Raw genomic sequence first — 17,727 nt, 5'->3', positions numbered from 1 at the left:
GAGAGAGAGAGAGAGAGAGAGAGAGAGAGAGAGAGAGAAAGAGAGAGAGAGAGAGAGAGAGAGAGAGAGATGATGTGTGTGTTGCTGTGTCTTGGTTTATGAACAATATGTCTGAACCTTGAGACCTGCTGGCAACAAAACAACTCCACCCCAATCATTAGCCACTTACATGTGGTGGTGCCGGAACTGGGAGGGCTGTGAGGGAGGTAGCACTGGAGTCACTCGCATACCACCACTCCAGGAACTGTAGGAAGAACACACCGACCGACAGACTGGTAGACATTGCCACTGCCGCTGAATTCAAGGTCAGCTTTATCAAGCGTAAAAGCCGACTCCGGACACTGAATAGAGAAAATGACCATGACTGCTGTTGATATCACTCTCTTAAAGTCAAAACAAAAGAGAATTTGAATTATAATAGTGGATAAGCTTTTAGAGTTAAAAGTACAACACATAGACTAAGGAACTTGTAATAAACAGTCAAAAGTAAAACACATAAACTAAGGAACTTGTAATAAACAGTCAAAAGTACAACACATAAACTAAGGAACTTGTAATAAATAGTCAAAAGTACAACACATAAACTCAGGAACTTGTAATAAACAGTTAAAAGTACAACACATAAACTAAGGAACTTGTAATAAACAGTCAAAAGTAAAACACATAAACTAAGGAACTTGTAATAAACAGTCAAAAGTACAACACATAAACTAAGGAACTTGTAATAAACAGTCAAAAGTACAACACATAAACTAAGGAACTTGTAATAAATAGTCAAAAGTACAACACATAAACTCAGGAACTTGTAATAAACAGTTAAAAGTACAACACATAAACTAAGGAACTTGTAATAAACAGTTAAAAGTACAACACATAAACTAAGGAACTTGTGATAAACAGTTAAAAGTACAACACATAAACTAAGGAACTTGTTATAAACAGTTAAAAGTACAACACATAGACTAAGGAACTTGTAATAAACAGTCAAAAGCCGTAAACGTCAACAGCGTAAGTTCAAGAATGACCCACTGAAGGTTTAAACTAATGTCATTCACAGTGCAGTGCTACATGGCATCAACTGACCAAAGAGCACAAAGCACAGTTCTTCTATATTACCTAGAGATTGAAATGTAGTCCTGAATTCACATAAAAACTAATTGCCCTCTTCGATGAAAATACCCCCCCTCTTTCCCTCTTCCTGTGTCCCTTTGAATCTCCTTCTCTCTTTCTCTCTCTGTCCCCTCCCCCTCTTACTCTCTCTCTCTCTCTCTCTCTCTCTGCCCTCCCCCACCTCATATTAGACCAAGAGGCGTCAAACAGCCCGACAGCATCATTTTCCACCACATCCTCGTCAGAGACATGTCTGAGCTCCGTGCCAGACAGATGCATGCTGGGACTGTGCCAGCGGCCGTGTCGCAACATGTACTGTAGTTGGTAGATCAGTGTAAGGAGCTCCCAGGCGGAGGAGGCATACGGGAAGCACAGAAGGTACAGACCCTTCAGTTTCTGACGCTTGCTAGCTTCTCTCTGTGGGTAGAAAACATTGTCACCATGCAACCATAATCAGGGATGCTACTGGAAATTTGTGAAAATTACAGAAAAAATATGGAAGTTGCATTAGCAAGCAAAAAGTACATTAAACATACAGAATAAATATGTGGTTAAATAAGAAAACAAAAGCTGAAAATAACAATTCTTACACTTAATGCTTTATCTCCAGAGGGGTTTTTCCTATAATGCCAGAGCCCTGCTTTGGTATAAAACCTGAAAGTGACATACATATGACTAAAGTGGTCATTAAATCATGAGAAATGAACCTACTTCGATAGTTCTTCATCTAATGAAAGAACTCCTGGTAAAATAGACCTGTTTTCAGCAATTTCTGAAAATCAATATGTCGTATTTGTCGTAAAGGAATGTGACCAAGCCACTGCCAGGGCCTCAACGGTTCTGGCTGCAAGCCAAAGGGAGCAGCTTGCCCATGATAGGTAGTTAAAACACTTACCTGTAGAAAAGCTCTCCGTCCAGAATCTCCCATGTTATACAGCAATTTCTCATACAGACTGTGCAGCTTTTGTTTTATGTAGGGTATCAAAACCTGCACAGAGAGATCAAAGGTAAGAAAAACTGTGTGAAAACCAAATTCATAGTGTACTTCATTCACCATGATAAGGCGATGGTCAGCATCTTCTTTGTCACTTAAAATGAGCCCACTCACTTTTATGACAAGTAAAGTGTGTACTTTGGGACTGCCCATGTGAAGAAGGTTTAAACCCTGACCTCAGGCATGAGACATTTATTGACTAACTACTGAGCCAAAACCATCCTCACTGTCTTCTTTTGCAGTCTTTACAACGTTTTGGTCTACTTTATGTATTTGGGGTTTCAACCGACTTGCTAAAAGACACCTCAAAATACTTTATCCTGGGGAGTGGGTCGGTATCCTAGTATGTTGCTTCAATGGGCTAATGAACCACCAAAACGAACATTTTCTCCAAGCAGATTTCAACTGCATTCTCTTCTCTATAAAATTCTTTGTGTCCACTGGAACCACATCATTAAACTTGTCTTCCTACAGAACCTATATTGTACTTTTCTCTAATGCTTGAAAACAGAAAATGATTGCCTCAACATCTTTTATGTCCATTAAAAAAATATATTGCTGAATGGATTTTGCAGATAAACATTGATCAAAGGCACAAAGAATGTAAATTTATAATTTTCAAGTACTCTCAAGCTTTGAAAGTCACCAAGCTTTGGTGGCCATTTTCTCACTAATTTTACCTCTAAAACCAGATGACCCCCTACTTCTTTTAATCCTAAATATCTTGACCTCAATTAAAGACAGAGCAGCTTGCCCATGATTTTCATTGAAAGCAAGACAACCGAACAAGCTTTAAGATGGTACCAATTACTTCATATACCCAAAAATTGACAAGAGCCTGATTTTACCCCATCATGACACATTTGCTTTTACACTAGCGAGTACAAAAGGAAAGTGTCCTCTAATATATAACTTTTATATAACCTTTTAAGAATGCAATTTTTACCTTAACTAAAACGCTACTTCAGCTGCTACACAAGTACAAGGTTTCAAAAAAGAAAAAAATTGTAAATGCCATCAATCTCTCTCATTCACTGATCGCAATAGTCAACCACTTACTAAGCAAGCCAATGCCCGGAGTCTGAGTCTTTGTGACAAAACAGAGGAATCCACATTCCCACTTGGAACACGCTTCAAGTCGTAGAAATTTTCAGCAAATGAACCCCCTGGATTGGGAAAATACATATAAGGAAGGATTTCAAGTGTATCTCTCCACATTTCAAATGTTTAAGGAAATAAATAATTGTACCGTTCCTTAAGTGAGTGTGTTAGAGTTAGATATTGTGTGAACATTAAATAGTAAGACTGATAAGTAGCTTTCAAACAGTCATAACAACAATCTATCATACCTCTTTTGGAAATATCTTGAAGGAAAAAGAATACTTTATGCCTTTAAAAAACAAACTTATCAACAGCCCAAACTATATATAACATAACAATAGTCCTTCTAAATGCACAATGTGAGAGGGTGAGCTCAAGACAAAATGTGTGTGTGCTTGGAGAAAGGTCCCAGTTGTCCAAATTCTGGACATTGAAATAAGGGCATATATTAATGTTGCAAATTCAACGCTGAACACACTGATTTTTTTTCAAATAGCATGAGTAATTTTTAAGATATGCCAAATTTTGTTCCACAGGGTGTAAAAACAAAGTTTGGATAATAATAGCTTTAAAGATTGACGTGAACATGAGTAACTGAGTGAGCTTAAGGTTGGCATTTCAGTTGAGTATATTCGAATATTATGTTCTTTTTAAAAAATAACAATTTCTGGTAATTCCATTTTCTACTAATTTTCCTACAGCTTCTTTTGTCACTTTATCATTTTCACCTACTATTAAGATAAAAAAAACCCCGGTGACCTCTCCTCTTTTGTGGTAGAAGAATTCAGTCATTTCCATGTCCCTAGGTTGACGGATTTTCCTTCAAATAACCCTACCTTCCAAAAATATTTGTGACCAAATGTATGGAGTGCGACGATCCACTTGTGGACCCTGTTGTCATTTTCCCACAGGATTATTAATTAATTGGCCACAGTGTAAAAAAAAAAAAAAAAATTCGAAAGAGGAAAGAACATAACGGATATATGTAAATTTCCTTTTTGAGTGCCAACATCATTCTGGAGAAAAAATTTTAATGGCATGAATTAGACCCAAAGTTGACACTTCGCCTCGCTTGCATGCATTTGTGCAATGCGCAAACTCGCAGCGTTGGCCTACCTAATACTATGATATTATGAAAGTGCCGGGGACACATATGCTGGTGTTTACCAGAATTCTGATAAAATCTCTGAGTCTTCGACAGATCATTGCATGGCAAAAGTAAGGGGCATGCAGGACAAGGCAGCTTTCTAGCAAGTTACTCTGGCTGCAATTTTCAAAATAAGAAAGGTTTCTCCAATTCTTCAAAGAATCAAGGGATGTAAGGACAATATTTTCTCAATTTGTGAGGCAACGCAGTGAAATCAGGCGCTCATCAAAATGGTGAAATCAAAGAAATCAGCATTTTTCCGCGGGTTTTGCAATTTTTTTCAAATTTGTTATTTTGGTTCAACACCTTTTATATCTATTGAAAAACACATTTCTGTGAAGATTTCAATGAAAAAAGTTGATATAAGGCACCAAAAAATGTACATTATTTGTTTCCAAGGTCTCTTGAAGCCACGCAAGACACAGAACTTGGTGGCCATTTTCTCATTTATTTTATCTCTAAAATCAGGCGACCCCATCTCCTTCAACTGCGAATATCTCTACTTTTATTTGTGATAGATGGATAATTTTTTTTCATCACAAGCAAGACAAATGGAATGGCTTTATAATGGTACCAATAACTTCATAAATATATATACAAAAATTGACAAGCACCTGATTCCACTACATCACAACCCATTTTAAATAGCCTTCAGTAAAAATACATCCTTCAAGGAAAATGGCTGGCTGTGGACTGAGAAGAAGCAGAGAGAGACCTACCATGCTTCTTGAGGTAGTAGGACTGCACCAGGGTGTCAAACAGCAGGTAAATCTCATCATAGTAACGCACTAAAACGCCAAGCCGCTCTGGATACTTCTCAGCAAAAACCTAGCATTACGGGAAGAATCAGATATGTGGGAATTCAAAATTTTTCACAAATAAAAAGTTCATGAAAAATTAATAATGGAAATACAGAACTAAGGAGTAGTTTTCCCTGGGAACTTTCAAGCACCATAATTTGGCAATCACACAATGGATCGGTTTTCCTTTCCTATTCATCTGATCCCCAAAGCTGACAATAGGATTTTGTTGGGTAACAGTTAAAACCACAGAAACAGAATATGATACATGTCTAAATATAGAAAAAAACGACAGCTCAGTACGCCATTCGTTACTGTAAAAAATAATAATAATAATAATAAAAATAATAATAATACAGTGGGTGTCGCATTCAGCGAGGTCGCCGGGACCGGCTTGTTGTCCTCGTTGAATCCGACCTCTCATTGAACGTGACTAAGACTTAAGAAAGGAGACAATTGATTATATTACACGATGTGCCAGTACCTGTAGTTAAAACAGTTGTTCCCCCAATGACGAAAATCTGAAACAGCATCACATCAGTGTGCGCATGTTTGAGCTGTGTTCTAACGTCGGTGGCGTCGGTGGCCTAGTGGTTAGGCTCTCGGACTCGCAACCTTATGGTCGTGGGTTCGAATCCCGTCAGGGGCCCGACGTTGTGTCCTTGGGAAAGGCACTTTGCACGAATTTTCCTCACTTCACCCAGGTGGAAATGGGTACCCGGCTATAGACAGTGAACGATCTTGTCAGTTTGATAGTGTTTGAGCGCGTGAAATCCGCAGCTTGCACTGTATGCTTCCGCGGAAGCCGAGAATGTTTCTGAGTGTTCTCAGAGGGTCTGCTGGGGTAATAATAGTTGTAAAGCGCATAGAGCATGCTCTTGAGCATGGATATGCGCTATATAAATGCAATTATTATTATTATTATTATTAACCGTCATTTCTGCATAACATTTTTTTTTTCCGGAACACTTCTTGTGTGGAAACATACCCTCTCACATCTAGGCCTAGATCTACATAAATTTTCTGATCAGGGAAGAAAAGCAAATTGAAAAAAATGAAGGTCCCGATCTAGACCTACCCATCCAGAGTTTATCCAGTTTCACACAGCCTGCATCGTGTTCCCAGCCATCTCGTCACGTCCCTACTCCATCTTCTTGGCTTTGGGGCCCATATTACGAGGTACACTAGATCTAACAATACAATGTGTTAGGAATCGAGGATGGGCCTTGTGCTTCGCGTGAGATGGAGAGAAAGGAGAAAAATTCTTCGCTTTTGGGGCCGCTAATTGCTTTTATTTGGTTATCGCGATCTCGTTGAAAGCGACTTCGGTCTGTTTGGAACCTCCTTGGAGCCGACGTACATTTACAAAGAGATATAGAGGGAAAAATCGGGGATTATGGATTGTCTCGTTGGAATCGACTTCTCGTTGAATGTGACCTCATTGAATCCGACATCCACTGTAATAATAATTATAATGGCATTTGTATAGCGCATATCCCCACTTGACAGCAAGCTCTACGCCCTTTACACCCCACCAGACTATAGAACACTCCGAAACATTCTCAGCTTCTTTGAAAGAATACAAAGCAAGCAGCTGATTAAACGCTCAAACACCAATAAACTGACAAGATCTTTCACTGTCTAGAGCTGGGTTCCCATTCCCACCTGGGTGAAGTGAGGAAAATTCGCGTTAAGTTTCCCAGGGACATAACATTCAGCCCCACTGGATTCAAACCCACGACCTTACAGTTAGGAGTCTGAGAGCCTAACCACTAATCCACCAATGCAACCATAATGTCGTATGGTGGAGTCGTATAAACAAAGCAGTTGAAATAGTTAAGACAATTAGTTCTGTGTGAAGTACATACTCAAAAAGCAAATGACTTTGTAAATGAGAAAAATAGGTCAAGGATAAAGATACTTGATAAAGCACTAGGTCAAGGGAAGAATAAAAGCATCAACTCATGATAGAAGAAATGTCAGGCCTTTCAAGCAAAACACAATGAGAAATTCCCAAAGTCAATCTCTTTACCAATTTGAGGGAATATAGAGACAGAGAGTGTTCTGTAAGCATTTCTCTAAAAACATAATTCAATCTATCATTTCAAAAGTCTGCTACCATTATATTGCATTCGAATGAGATAAAAAGTGAAATTCACTGAAACAGCTGCATTATCCACTATAATTACAGTAGTCTCCGCCTAAAGTCCCACTGCTTACGATCCTAGTTCCCTTAAGATCCCGCTGTTGTAAGAAAACAGAATTTTTACTATACAAAAGTCACCCCTAAGATCTCGTTCTGATTCACTATGAAAGTCTACATTTGGCTAAGGTCCTGCTTTTCAGACCATAATTTACGGAACCAAAATCTGGGCGGGCATAGCCGATCAACCAAGAGTGAAAAATTGAGATCATTGAACTGCCCGTCGCATTAAAGATCAGCCACTCCGTTGAATGCGATAACATAAAAGCGTTGTAAAACTCTCTGAAGAAACTGTACAATATTTTCACCGGACGGGATCATACCGAGGTGTGAACTGACCCACGTGTTTGCTTTCCCCAAACATCTCACTTGCATCTGAGCTCCCCACCTAAACTTACATTACTCGCTGGGTGGGCAGGGTCTACAAATTTGTTCCAGGTGGGATTACATCAAACTGTGAACTCTTCCCTGACCATTGCAGCAGTTGTCTCCACTCCCGAATTTGTGAAAGACTGAATTTTAATTGGTGTAGTCACAACGTAATGGTGTGAAACAATTAAGGTGGGGAAAGCTATAAATTTTGGACAGGTAAAGGGGATAAGTGAAGATCTTGAGACTCAGGGTAGGATAATAAGTAAAAATGACGTGCCTCTTGCCATTATGATCGGTCATCAAGGTTGACCACTCTTTACTCACCATATGTCATAAACCCACCCAGAGGTCACGTCAGTTCATTTTAGAGTGAAAGGTGACCATGTTACCGGTTGTGGGCTTTAACATGGGTCACCGTAGATTCTTCCTCTGGTGCATCGGTTAAGATCTTGTTCGCCTCATATCCCACATTTTCCTTGCTCCCGATCACCGGGTTCTTAGGCGGAGAGTACTGTATAACAAAATTTTGAGAGTTAAAAATGTGTAGCGTCCCCAAAACTTTTCAGCTGTGCTCAGAAGCCAGACAAGGAACCAGCTGTCCTCTATGCATTTATCCTAACACATAAATTTACATGAATACATGGACTTACCCTGACAGCATGACCAATTGCAGGATGCAGAGTGGCCGATAAACTCTGTTGTGCCAAAACCTCAAAGATACTGGGCAGACTGGCGTCAGACACACCACTAGAGGTTAGGTGAGCTCCGTGTTCCGCCATGATCACCGAGTCCAGGACAGACCTCAGAGAAATGTGACAAGAGAAATCTTAGATGAGACTTACTTCAGCTTTGGCTGATTTGTCTGGTGAGCCAAAGAACTGAAACCAAAATGTTAAGGGCTGAAAGAACTTAAGGCCTGCTTACATATATAAAGATGGATGGTACAAAAAATTGGATGCGATCATTCTTTCACATGACAAAATTCTTACTGCAAAATTATACAAATCGAGAAATCAAGCCCAGTCAGATACTTTTTAATGTAGTTTGGGTCAGATTTGGGAGAGATGAGCTAGGAGGTAGAATCCAAACAGTTCAAGATGCAATTACAGAATAAAAATTTTTTAAATCGATTTTTAAAATTTAAATCGGATTTTTTAAATTAAAAAAAAAATGTCTCCACAGTTTGTGATCTGTAGTGGCTAAAAGTATGTTTTTTTAGTGCAAAATGCATTGTCTTTATTTATTTTAACTAATGATTAATTTATGAAACTGCAAAAGAAAGCCTTTATCTGCTATATCAGTGAAGAAAATGTCAGTCTAAAAGGAAGGGGGGGGGGGGGGGGGGGTAATTAAGCATAGATAAACGTGCATTATATTACAGTGCGCACACTTGTGTTTGTCTAAAAAGAAAAAGAAAATACTAATTTCGATTATGAAAAAAAAAGTAAATTGAATACTGTATTGTGTTTCTTTTCAAAACCTTCAACCCCAAACAACTCAATGGGTAATTTAAACATTATCTAAATTGTTGGTTATTGTAATACTGTTAATATTGTATGAAAGTGATTTATTTTCAAAATTCCTTCAGTTGTCATTTTGTTCCTTGCAATAATATCTGAATTTTATTTTTGTTACATTGTGATTTATTTGTTAATGTTTTTATTCTCTTCAGTCACAATTGTTTTGATCTCATATTCAATAAAAGTTTACAGTTAATAAAGCTAGACATTTCCTTAGTCTGTGTGTGTGTGTGTGTGAGCGTGTGTGTGTGTGTGTGTGTGTGTGTGTGTGTGTGTGTGTGTGTGTGTGTGTGCGATTCTGTTTGTTCAAAACAAAAGAAAAAATGCTAATTTCAACTATGAAGTTATGAAAAAAAGTAAATTGAATCCTGTATTACTTTTAGTGACAGGGGGGAAAGCAGACTTTTAAGCATGATTATATTAGTCTACTAAACCTTATACATCTGTTTTATAAAACCAAGGAAAGGAATTCTGAACATATGTAAAAACTGAATACATTTTTTAAAAAGAGATTTAAATCACTGATTTTTATTTTAAAAATCCAGTTGATTTAAATACAAAAAATCGACTGATTTAAATCAACCAAACCCAGATTTCAGTTATGAAAAAACCCAAAATAGATTAAACTGTATTATTTTACAGTGACAGCAGGGGGAAAAGCAGACTTAAGCATGATTATATTGGTCTACTAAACCTTATATCTGTTCTATAAAACCTAGGAAAGGAATTCTGAATGTTTAAATATGTAAAAACTGAATAAAAATAAATTTTAAAAAAAATCAAGTTGATTTAATACAAAGAAACAACTGATTTAAATCAACCCAACCCTGCCTGTGGAATCAACAGGTTTTGGTCAATTGGACCAAACCTACAGTACGGCTAGCCAGTCTAGCCGCGTACTCGTACTTAAGTATGGCTAGCCACTTCGTATTTTTTTAGGCAGAAGCGCTATTTGCAACGCCGCGTTCTAAATAGCTCCCATGCTATTTGAAACGCTGCGTTCTGAAAAGCTCCATGCTATTTGAAATGCCAGTACTAGATCTAGATCTAGTAGCCATCGTTTCTACATGATAGTTCTGCCTGAATTGCGGAAGCTTTCTCAGTTTCTTGATAAACCTCCTAGGATTTGACTCCATTTTTTACGATTTTGTCTCATTCCGATCAATATTGGGTAGATCTAGCTAGATCTGGATGTAACAATTGTTTCTGGCACTGTTTGATCAAGTAAGTCAAAAGACGCTTGGATAACAATAACACTAGAGTTCTACGGTGCATACTCGAAGCACTCTATACAAAATCTAGAATCTAGATCTAGATCTTATATCTGTCCGCGGTGTCGTCATACAATAGATCTGAAATCTACCTAAAAATATTAACTCTGCATGCACTCTTTATATTTTGCCATCACACATGACGTCGCCTGATCTAGGCTTCGGCATTTTAATTACCAGCGGGTAGTGTCACATTCTCTTATAGGCCTGGAGAACGTATGCACACAAGCTGTCTACATGTTCAGTGCTTCCAAGCGTGGCATCGAATCCCGGTCCTGGATGGGTTTTTTTTTCTTCCTCTGAGCCTAAAATATTTTTAAAAAAATTATAATTTAGAATTAGACTCACAGACCAAGGAACGCCACTATTGAACTTTAACAAGGCCTTTATAAAATCATTGGTAAAAAGAAAATATAATACTTTGTAGGTAAAAGCTCCTCTTGGGGACAAAACCAGAATGATGAGAATGTGCATGCTTCATCACTAGGCTACATAAAAAACTACAAAGCAACAAGTTATAATAATTTTATGGGAAAAAATTGTTGGTCAGTCGGGAAGAGAAGAATTAGATGAAAAAGAGAAAAAAAAACAAAAAAAGAAAAAAAAAACTTCCAGGAGAATGGGATTCGAACCCACGCTTTGTCCATTCGGCCATCAAAACTCCCAACAATAAAAGGTAGATTAAGCTCAATATTTAGATTTTAACACACGGCTGATGTTAGGGGACCGTACGCCCCAATAGCGCTTGGCGCAAGGGGACCGTACGCCCCCATAGTGTTTGGCGCTAGGGGACCGTACGCCCCCATAGTGTTTGGCGCTAGGGGACCGTCTGTGCTAAGGCGTGGTGTTACGGGACCTACGCAGATATGCATGCATCTGGACTTTGCAAAAATACTGGAGGAAAACGGTCAGTTTAACGAAGCTCCTATGTTCGATAGGTAAAGAGATATTTCACAATAAGTTGCGCCGTGCATTTTTGACCGCTCTATAGGCGTAAGTTGGTATACTATGAATTTAATTTATACTCTTAACTTATTTCACACAAAGTTTTACCTGATTAATGATCTCTTCTCAATCTAATAGCATAATTATACCCTGCCGACCCCATCGTTCGCCCCCACATTCCCTTCGCCCCCACATTCCCTTCGCCAACTCTTTCCATCTCTCTCTCTTTCTCTCTCTCTCTCCCCCCCCCCCCACTCCTTCGCTTTGATTTCTTATATTGACAGTTGTTATAAACATTCTCCTAGTCCTAGTAATAACTCCTTACGTCAGGAGCTTCGTCAAACTGGCCGTTTTCCTCCAGTATTTTTGCAAAGTCCAGATGCATGCACATATATCAGCGTACGGTCCCGTAACACCACGCCTCAGCGCAAAGGACGTACGGTCCCCTAGCGCCAAACACTATGCGGGCGTACGGTCCCCTAGCGCCAAGCGCTATTGGAGCTAACGGTCCCCTAACACACAGGGTTTTATTAAGCACTGGCGCTAATGGCAAAATTAGCCTAGATCTTGATCTAGATCTATCTAATCTAGATCTAGACTCTGATGAATTCCTAAGGTTGAGACTGCAGCAAACAGTACTGCAGAATGATTCCCGAAGCAGTGCATCTCTGAGTGTGGGAGTGAAAAGTGAAAGTAAAAATTTACAAAATTTACCACAGTTCACAGTGGATTCTTGTTTCTAGATCTAGATCTAGAGATCAGCAGAATGTGCCTAGATTCAAGTTAACGTCTTCTGCTAGCCTAGGCTACTAGATTCTAGATCTATTAGGTGCCTATTGTCTCTGATTTTTCAAGAGTAGAAGAGCTGGGCTGGGCTGGGCTGAGAAGAGAATTCTAGGCTCGGCCGAGATCAAGGTAGCCTAGCCTAGTGTTGTTGTGTTGTGTTGTGGTCCCATCGTTTGAATGTTGTTTTATAAACTAAAAGAGCAGCAACCATTTTTGTACCGATTTGAAAAAGATTTCCAGTTTCCATTTCCGTTTCTGCCATCTCACCAGTAGGCTATGCTATCAGGCAAGTAAACAAAGCTGTTCAGGCTGGGTCAGTCAGGATACCACAAATATTATACAAAATAATGTAGCGTGACATTTTCTTTCAATACTAGAGTGTGTTAAGCGTTCGGAGTCATAGTTCATTCTTTGTACTGGCACTTCCAGATGCCAAGACCCTTTGCTGGCCTTAGTTTTAATCAGTTTTTATGAGTATGGAGTAGACTAGAATCTAGATCTAGATCTAATACTAGATCTAGATCTAGAGATCTAAATCTAGATTAGATATAGATCTAGATCTAGATTCTAGATCTATATCTATATCTAGACTAACGGACAGACTCTACAACTAGATCTAGATCTAGATATGGTGGCAAGTCTCACCCGGGGTGAGAGGTCGATCGTATTTCACCCCGGGTGAGAATAGCCACTTCCTTTTACTTTTAATATACACCCACACACAGATGCACATGAAGGCTAAACTGCCATAATTTTGGTAGATCTAGATTCTAGATCTAGATCTAGATCTAGCGTCAATTGCCACCGAGTGACGCGTGGTGGCAATTGACAAAAATTGACTTTTTGTCAATTGCCACGGAGTGAAGCGGTGTCAAGTCTCAAAACAACACTAGATTCTATCTTTAATTCTTTAGCAATAGCCTACATAATGTGTGTCTAATGGGTCAATTTGTTCTTAACTAATTTCATTGGACGAGCATCTAGACTAGAGCTACCGTACCAACTTGGCGTGTTTTCAATTAGACGTAGGCCTAGATCTAGGCTAGCTTTAGCCTACACTTTGGTGTAGAACCAACACAGGCAATTCTAGAAATTGAAGGTCACAAACGCACACAAACTCAAGCAGAAATTCACGTTATATCGGAGAACATAAATCGGGGGACGGGGGTCAAGAAAAGACATACACACACACACACACACACACACACACACACACACACACACACACACACACATACACACACACACACACAAACACACACACACAGAGGGACAGAGGCGAATGCGGTAAGATTGAAGAATACCGGACCAGCGGACTGACTTTGCCTATGTCTCAATCATAGGAATTCATAATTTTCCCATCTCTCTCAATGGAGAATCTCGGACCGGTAGATCTATTCATTGAAATTTTGTCAGGGGGGGGAGACCCCCCTGAACCCCCCAGCCCTCCCCCCTCCTACACCCCAACCACCCGCCCCACCTACCCCACTTTCTCGCACAACATAATGTACGAGTGGTCCGGTATTCTTCAATCTTCCCAACAACACCGAGCACTTGAGCACAATAAGCTAGATCTACCCACCAACGCAAAAGAGCTCCAATTTACTTGGTGGCAATTGACAAAAAGTCAATTTTTGTCAATTGCCACCGCGTCATTCGGTGGCAATTGACACTACCTATAATTTTTTGCTGCAGAACACATGTGTGGCCACTAAAACCCTTGCAAATCAATTGTTTTCTTGTTTTTAAATATCAATCCTAATTGCCAAAACATCAAACCATTGTGAAATACAGGGGGACATGCCCCTCCCTGAAACCCCCCATGTTGTTAACAGTAAGTCAAATATTGCTACGCCACTGGTCCTAGTTAGAACTCTGTTTTCAAACATAAATCTCAGTAACCATTGATTTGTGGCAAAAATGAAGGCCATTATATATTTGTGTTCAGCATGCAAAATACTACTAGATCTAGAAAAAAAGTATTCAAACCTGTACATGAGACAGGTGTATTATTAGTTAAAAAATACCCAAATCATAAATGGGTTTTATTGTTTTTATGTTCCGTTGTTTTTGGGTCGGTGAGTCGGACTCAGAAATGTGTTTGTTTTTGAAGCCTTGTTTTTGAGTCGGCACCCAACTTCGCCTGACTCGTTGCCTGAAAATTTGAAAAGCAAACGCATTAGTTTTCAGGTGTCCGAGTCGGGCAATTGACCCAACCCACTGATCCCATCTGTAAGCCTAATGGGCACCCCGTTTTAGGGTGTATTGAAACTAGGCCTTGGCACCCCTACAAAACTATTACGAGGTGCTCTGTGCTGTCTGGCCTGTTTGGTCATTGCTGTTTCTCCCTGTATTCTTTTTGGGCCACGTCTCTATTCTCACTCCTGTCTGAATAGCCTCCCGTGGCTACTCGGGTGAATTTGACCTTGACCTTCCTGGGTTAAAATGATCTGGCCAAAATTTCTACACAAATTAAGAAAAAAGTAGGTACCAGAAACTAAATTTTCAAAGTAGCTGTATATATATGCCAAATTTATCTGTTCCATTTGAAAGGCCCCATTGAGACTGAGCATTTTGGTACCATTCTTTAACCTCTCAGTCAATTTTTAAGAAAATGGTAGTTGTTTAGAATTGGATCAAATTTGTTTAATAAAAGTCGGTCACTGCAACCCCATGTTTGACAGATGAAAGAGTTCCAAGAGAACTAAACATCTCCACATTAACACAGTACAGTCACTATAACTATAACAAATATATGGTGGAGCCTAATTTTTTTCAAGACTGAGATCATTACAAATCAGTATTTTATCACCTCAAATGCGATGATCTATCGTTATTTTTCTACAAAAACATGTGCGGGGTCACATACATGCTTTCCGAGTCTCGCGGAAGGGTTGATACAAAATAATTCCACACATATTACTTTATTCTAATATAGGAAATGAACTTATCTTTTAATTGATACCTTTTTTGAGCCGGTGTTTTACATATTTTGTGTAAAAACTGATCTTTAAAAATTTTGACGGTATTTTTAAAGGCTTTCTATTTAAACGCCAAAGGCCAAATATATACCACGGGAAAGCCTGTTGAAAGCTACAGTTCTCCGCCAATGAAAAGACGGTATTTAATAATCTCTCGTTCCGCGAAGCATTTGAATGCACACGTGTCAATTTTTGAACCGGCCGACCACGCGTTCCGACCGCGAGGGGCTTCGCTTTCCTCGGCGATTCTCCAGCTCCTAATAATCGGACATATATATAAACAACTTACACCATTGTAACGAGGAAAAGCTGAACTTTTACATGGTGTACGGCATTTGGTGTTTTATACCGAAAGAGCAAGGAAACAGCGATCGGAATACCCCGATTTCACCAATACCACGCGGTCGGAAGGCCATGAGTGCCCGTGAGGCCGTGTTTACGCTAGGCAGTATAAGTGACGTCAAAAGTGAACAGCAGTACAGTAGTTGCAAAATCAGAAATTATACCCGGTACTACACAACAAAGGCTAACAGCAGGGTTGGTGATTTTTTTGATTTTTTAAATTTTAAAAAAAATCGATTTTTCAAATTTAAATCAGATTTTTTAAAAATTAAATGATTTTTTGGATTTTTTTAATTTAAAAAAAATGTCGACACAGTTTAGAATTTTTGGTGGCTAAAATTATGTTCTTTTAGTGCAAAATGCATTGTCTTTATTTTAACTAATGATTAATTTAAGCAACTGCAATTTTAGAAAGCCTTAATCTGCTATATCAGTGAATTATGGCTACAGACTAAAAATGAAGAAAATGTCAGTCTAAAAGGAAGGGGGGGGGGGGTAATTATGCATAGATAAACTTGCATTTTATTACAGTGTGTGTGTGTGTGCGCGCACTTGTGTTTGTCTAAAAAGAAAAAGAAAATGCTAATTTCAATTAAGAAAAAAAAGTAAATTGAATACTGTATTATTTTACTACTTACAGTGACAGGGGGGAAAGCAGACTTTTAAGCATGATTTGATTATTTTAGTCTACTAAACCTTATATCTGTTTTATAAAACCAAGGAAAGGAATTCTGAATGTAAAAACAGAATACCTTTTTTAAAGTGATTTAAATCACTGAGTTTTATTTTTAAAATCAAGTTGATTAAAATTTTTAAAAATCAACTGATTTAAATCGACCTGATTTAAATAAACCCAACCCTGGTTTTCAATTATGAAAAAAAAGTAAATAGAGAACTGCATTATTATTATATAATATATATGTATGTGTGTGTGTGTGAGATTGCGAGTTCGGGGGTTCGAGCCTCAGCTGGGTCCGACGTTGTGTCCTTGGGAAAGACACTTTACATGAACTTCCCACTTGTCTCGGTCCTATCGGAGACGGACGTTAAACTAGGAGGTCCTGCCCCTTAAATAACCTAATAATGTTGTTAAACCTATACCATTTCATTTTCATTTTCTTTGTGTGTGACAGTGTGTGTATATATACATCCATACAGACATAGAGAACTGTTACAATATAATTTGATATCTGTTTTTTGGGGGGAGGGGGGGATAAATGTTGGACGGCGCTCGCATAAAAGGTCATATGAGCAATGAGCATGTGGGACACATTAAACATTTTCAGTGGGTAGGAAAGTCTTAATTTTGCCTGGGTTTTAGATTTTTCATCCTTGCCCGAGAAGGCTAGGTGTGTAAATCTTTCCTACCATAAGATCAGGGGTGGGACTGAAAGACAGCAATAAGAAGGAGTCAAGTAGTAGCAGTAGAAAGGCTGCAGAAAGAGTCAGGGGCCCAGAGGAGGAGGCAAAGGAGGTAAGGGGGGGGGGGGGCAGAAAGTGGAGTCGAAAGCAGTAGAACATTGTCAGAGAGCAGGAAAGGAGGTGAAAGGAGACATTTTAGAGAAGAAAATTAATATTTCCGTTGCTATCCGGGTTCCAACGGAGGACCTATTGAATGAGAGAACTCCTTAACCTCTAGGCCACAAGAGCCCCCATAACTACTTTACAAAGAGACACTACAATACATGTGGTACATAATCTTTTCACTAGACAATTTACAGCCTTGCAGTCCATAATAAGTTCACAACAATTTTTCATTCTCTTTTGTTACAAAAGTTAGTGTTTCATTCTAAGTATGCTATTTCTTTCTTTTAGAGATAAGATGTCTGACCCTTCCTCATCAACTTCAACAACATCAGCGTCATCGTCATCATCATCAAGTTCATCAGGTTCTAGTGGCAACCAGTCTCTCAGATGGAGTCTTCAAAATTTTCCTGTTCCTTTGCAGCTGCAGGTGATGTGTAATAATGGACTTGTTAAAGTTAACAGTGTGTTCAGAATCTATGGGGAATACAGTGCTTTCAATAAACTTTCTGAAGAAGTTTTGGTTTTGAGTATAAAACATGTGCTACCTGGTATTTCTTTTGAGATATATATAAATATATATATATATACAGTCAAACCTTTGTAAGACGGCCACCCATTGTCAAGGAGA

At 38.8% G+C, this 17,727-nt stretch overlaps 2 protein-coding genes across 4 annotated transcripts in view; one reads left to right on the top strand and one right to left on the bottom strand.

The window, feature by feature from the left end:
* LOC101857017 (peroxisome assembly protein 12) overlaps positions 1-12,440 on the bottom strand; it is a 22,203-nt gene extending 9,763 nt beyond the window's left edge. The window contains exons 1-7 of one of the 3 annotated variants that reach the window (XM_005095942.3): positions 12,178-12,440; positions 8,378-8,528; positions 5,072-5,180; positions 3,164-3,270; positions 2,006-2,098; positions 1,292-1,527; positions 170-341 (exon numbers count right to left, since the gene is read on the bottom strand). In XM_005095942.3, coding sequence (XP_005095999.1) covers positions 170-341; positions 1,292-1,527; positions 2,006-2,098; positions 3,164-3,270; positions 5,072-5,180; positions 8,378-8,506 — 846 coding nt within the window. In that variant the 5' untranslated portion in view covers positions 8,507-8,528; positions 12,178-12,440. Of the gene's footprint in view, positions 1-169; positions 342-1,291; positions 1,528-2,005; positions 2,099-3,163; positions 3,271-5,071; positions 5,181-8,377; positions 8,529-10,695; positions 10,804-12,102; positions 12,126-12,177 lie in introns of those variants that run through there. The other 2 variants (XM_035969118.1, XM_035969117.1) reach the window with 2 other exon arrangements.
* A 94-nt stretch (positions 12,441-12,534) lies between these two features.
* Positions 12,535-17,727, top strand: part of LOC101856797 (E3 ubiquitin-protein ligase RNFT1) — a 19,601-nt gene continuing 14,408 nt past the window's right edge. The window contains exons 1-2 of the mRNA XM_013081141.2: positions 12,535-12,562; positions 17,388-17,526. Of these exons, the coding sequence (XP_012936595.1) occupies positions 17,395-17,526 (132 nt within the window). The 5' untranslated portion in view covers positions 12,535-12,562; positions 17,388-17,394. The remainder of the gene's footprint in view (positions 12,563-17,387; positions 17,527-17,727) is intronic.

This window comes from Aplysia californica, unplaced genomic scaffold (genome assembly GCF_000002075.1).
Source record: "Aplysia californica isolate F4 #8 unplaced genomic scaffold, AplCal3.0 scaffold00117, whole genome shotgun sequence".
Lineage (NCBI taxonomy): Eukaryota > Metazoa > Mollusca > Gastropoda > Aplysiida > Aplysiidae > Aplysia > Aplysia californica.
Note: the sequence above shows the minus strand (reverse complement) of the source record. Positions and strands in the feature narration are given on the sequence as shown.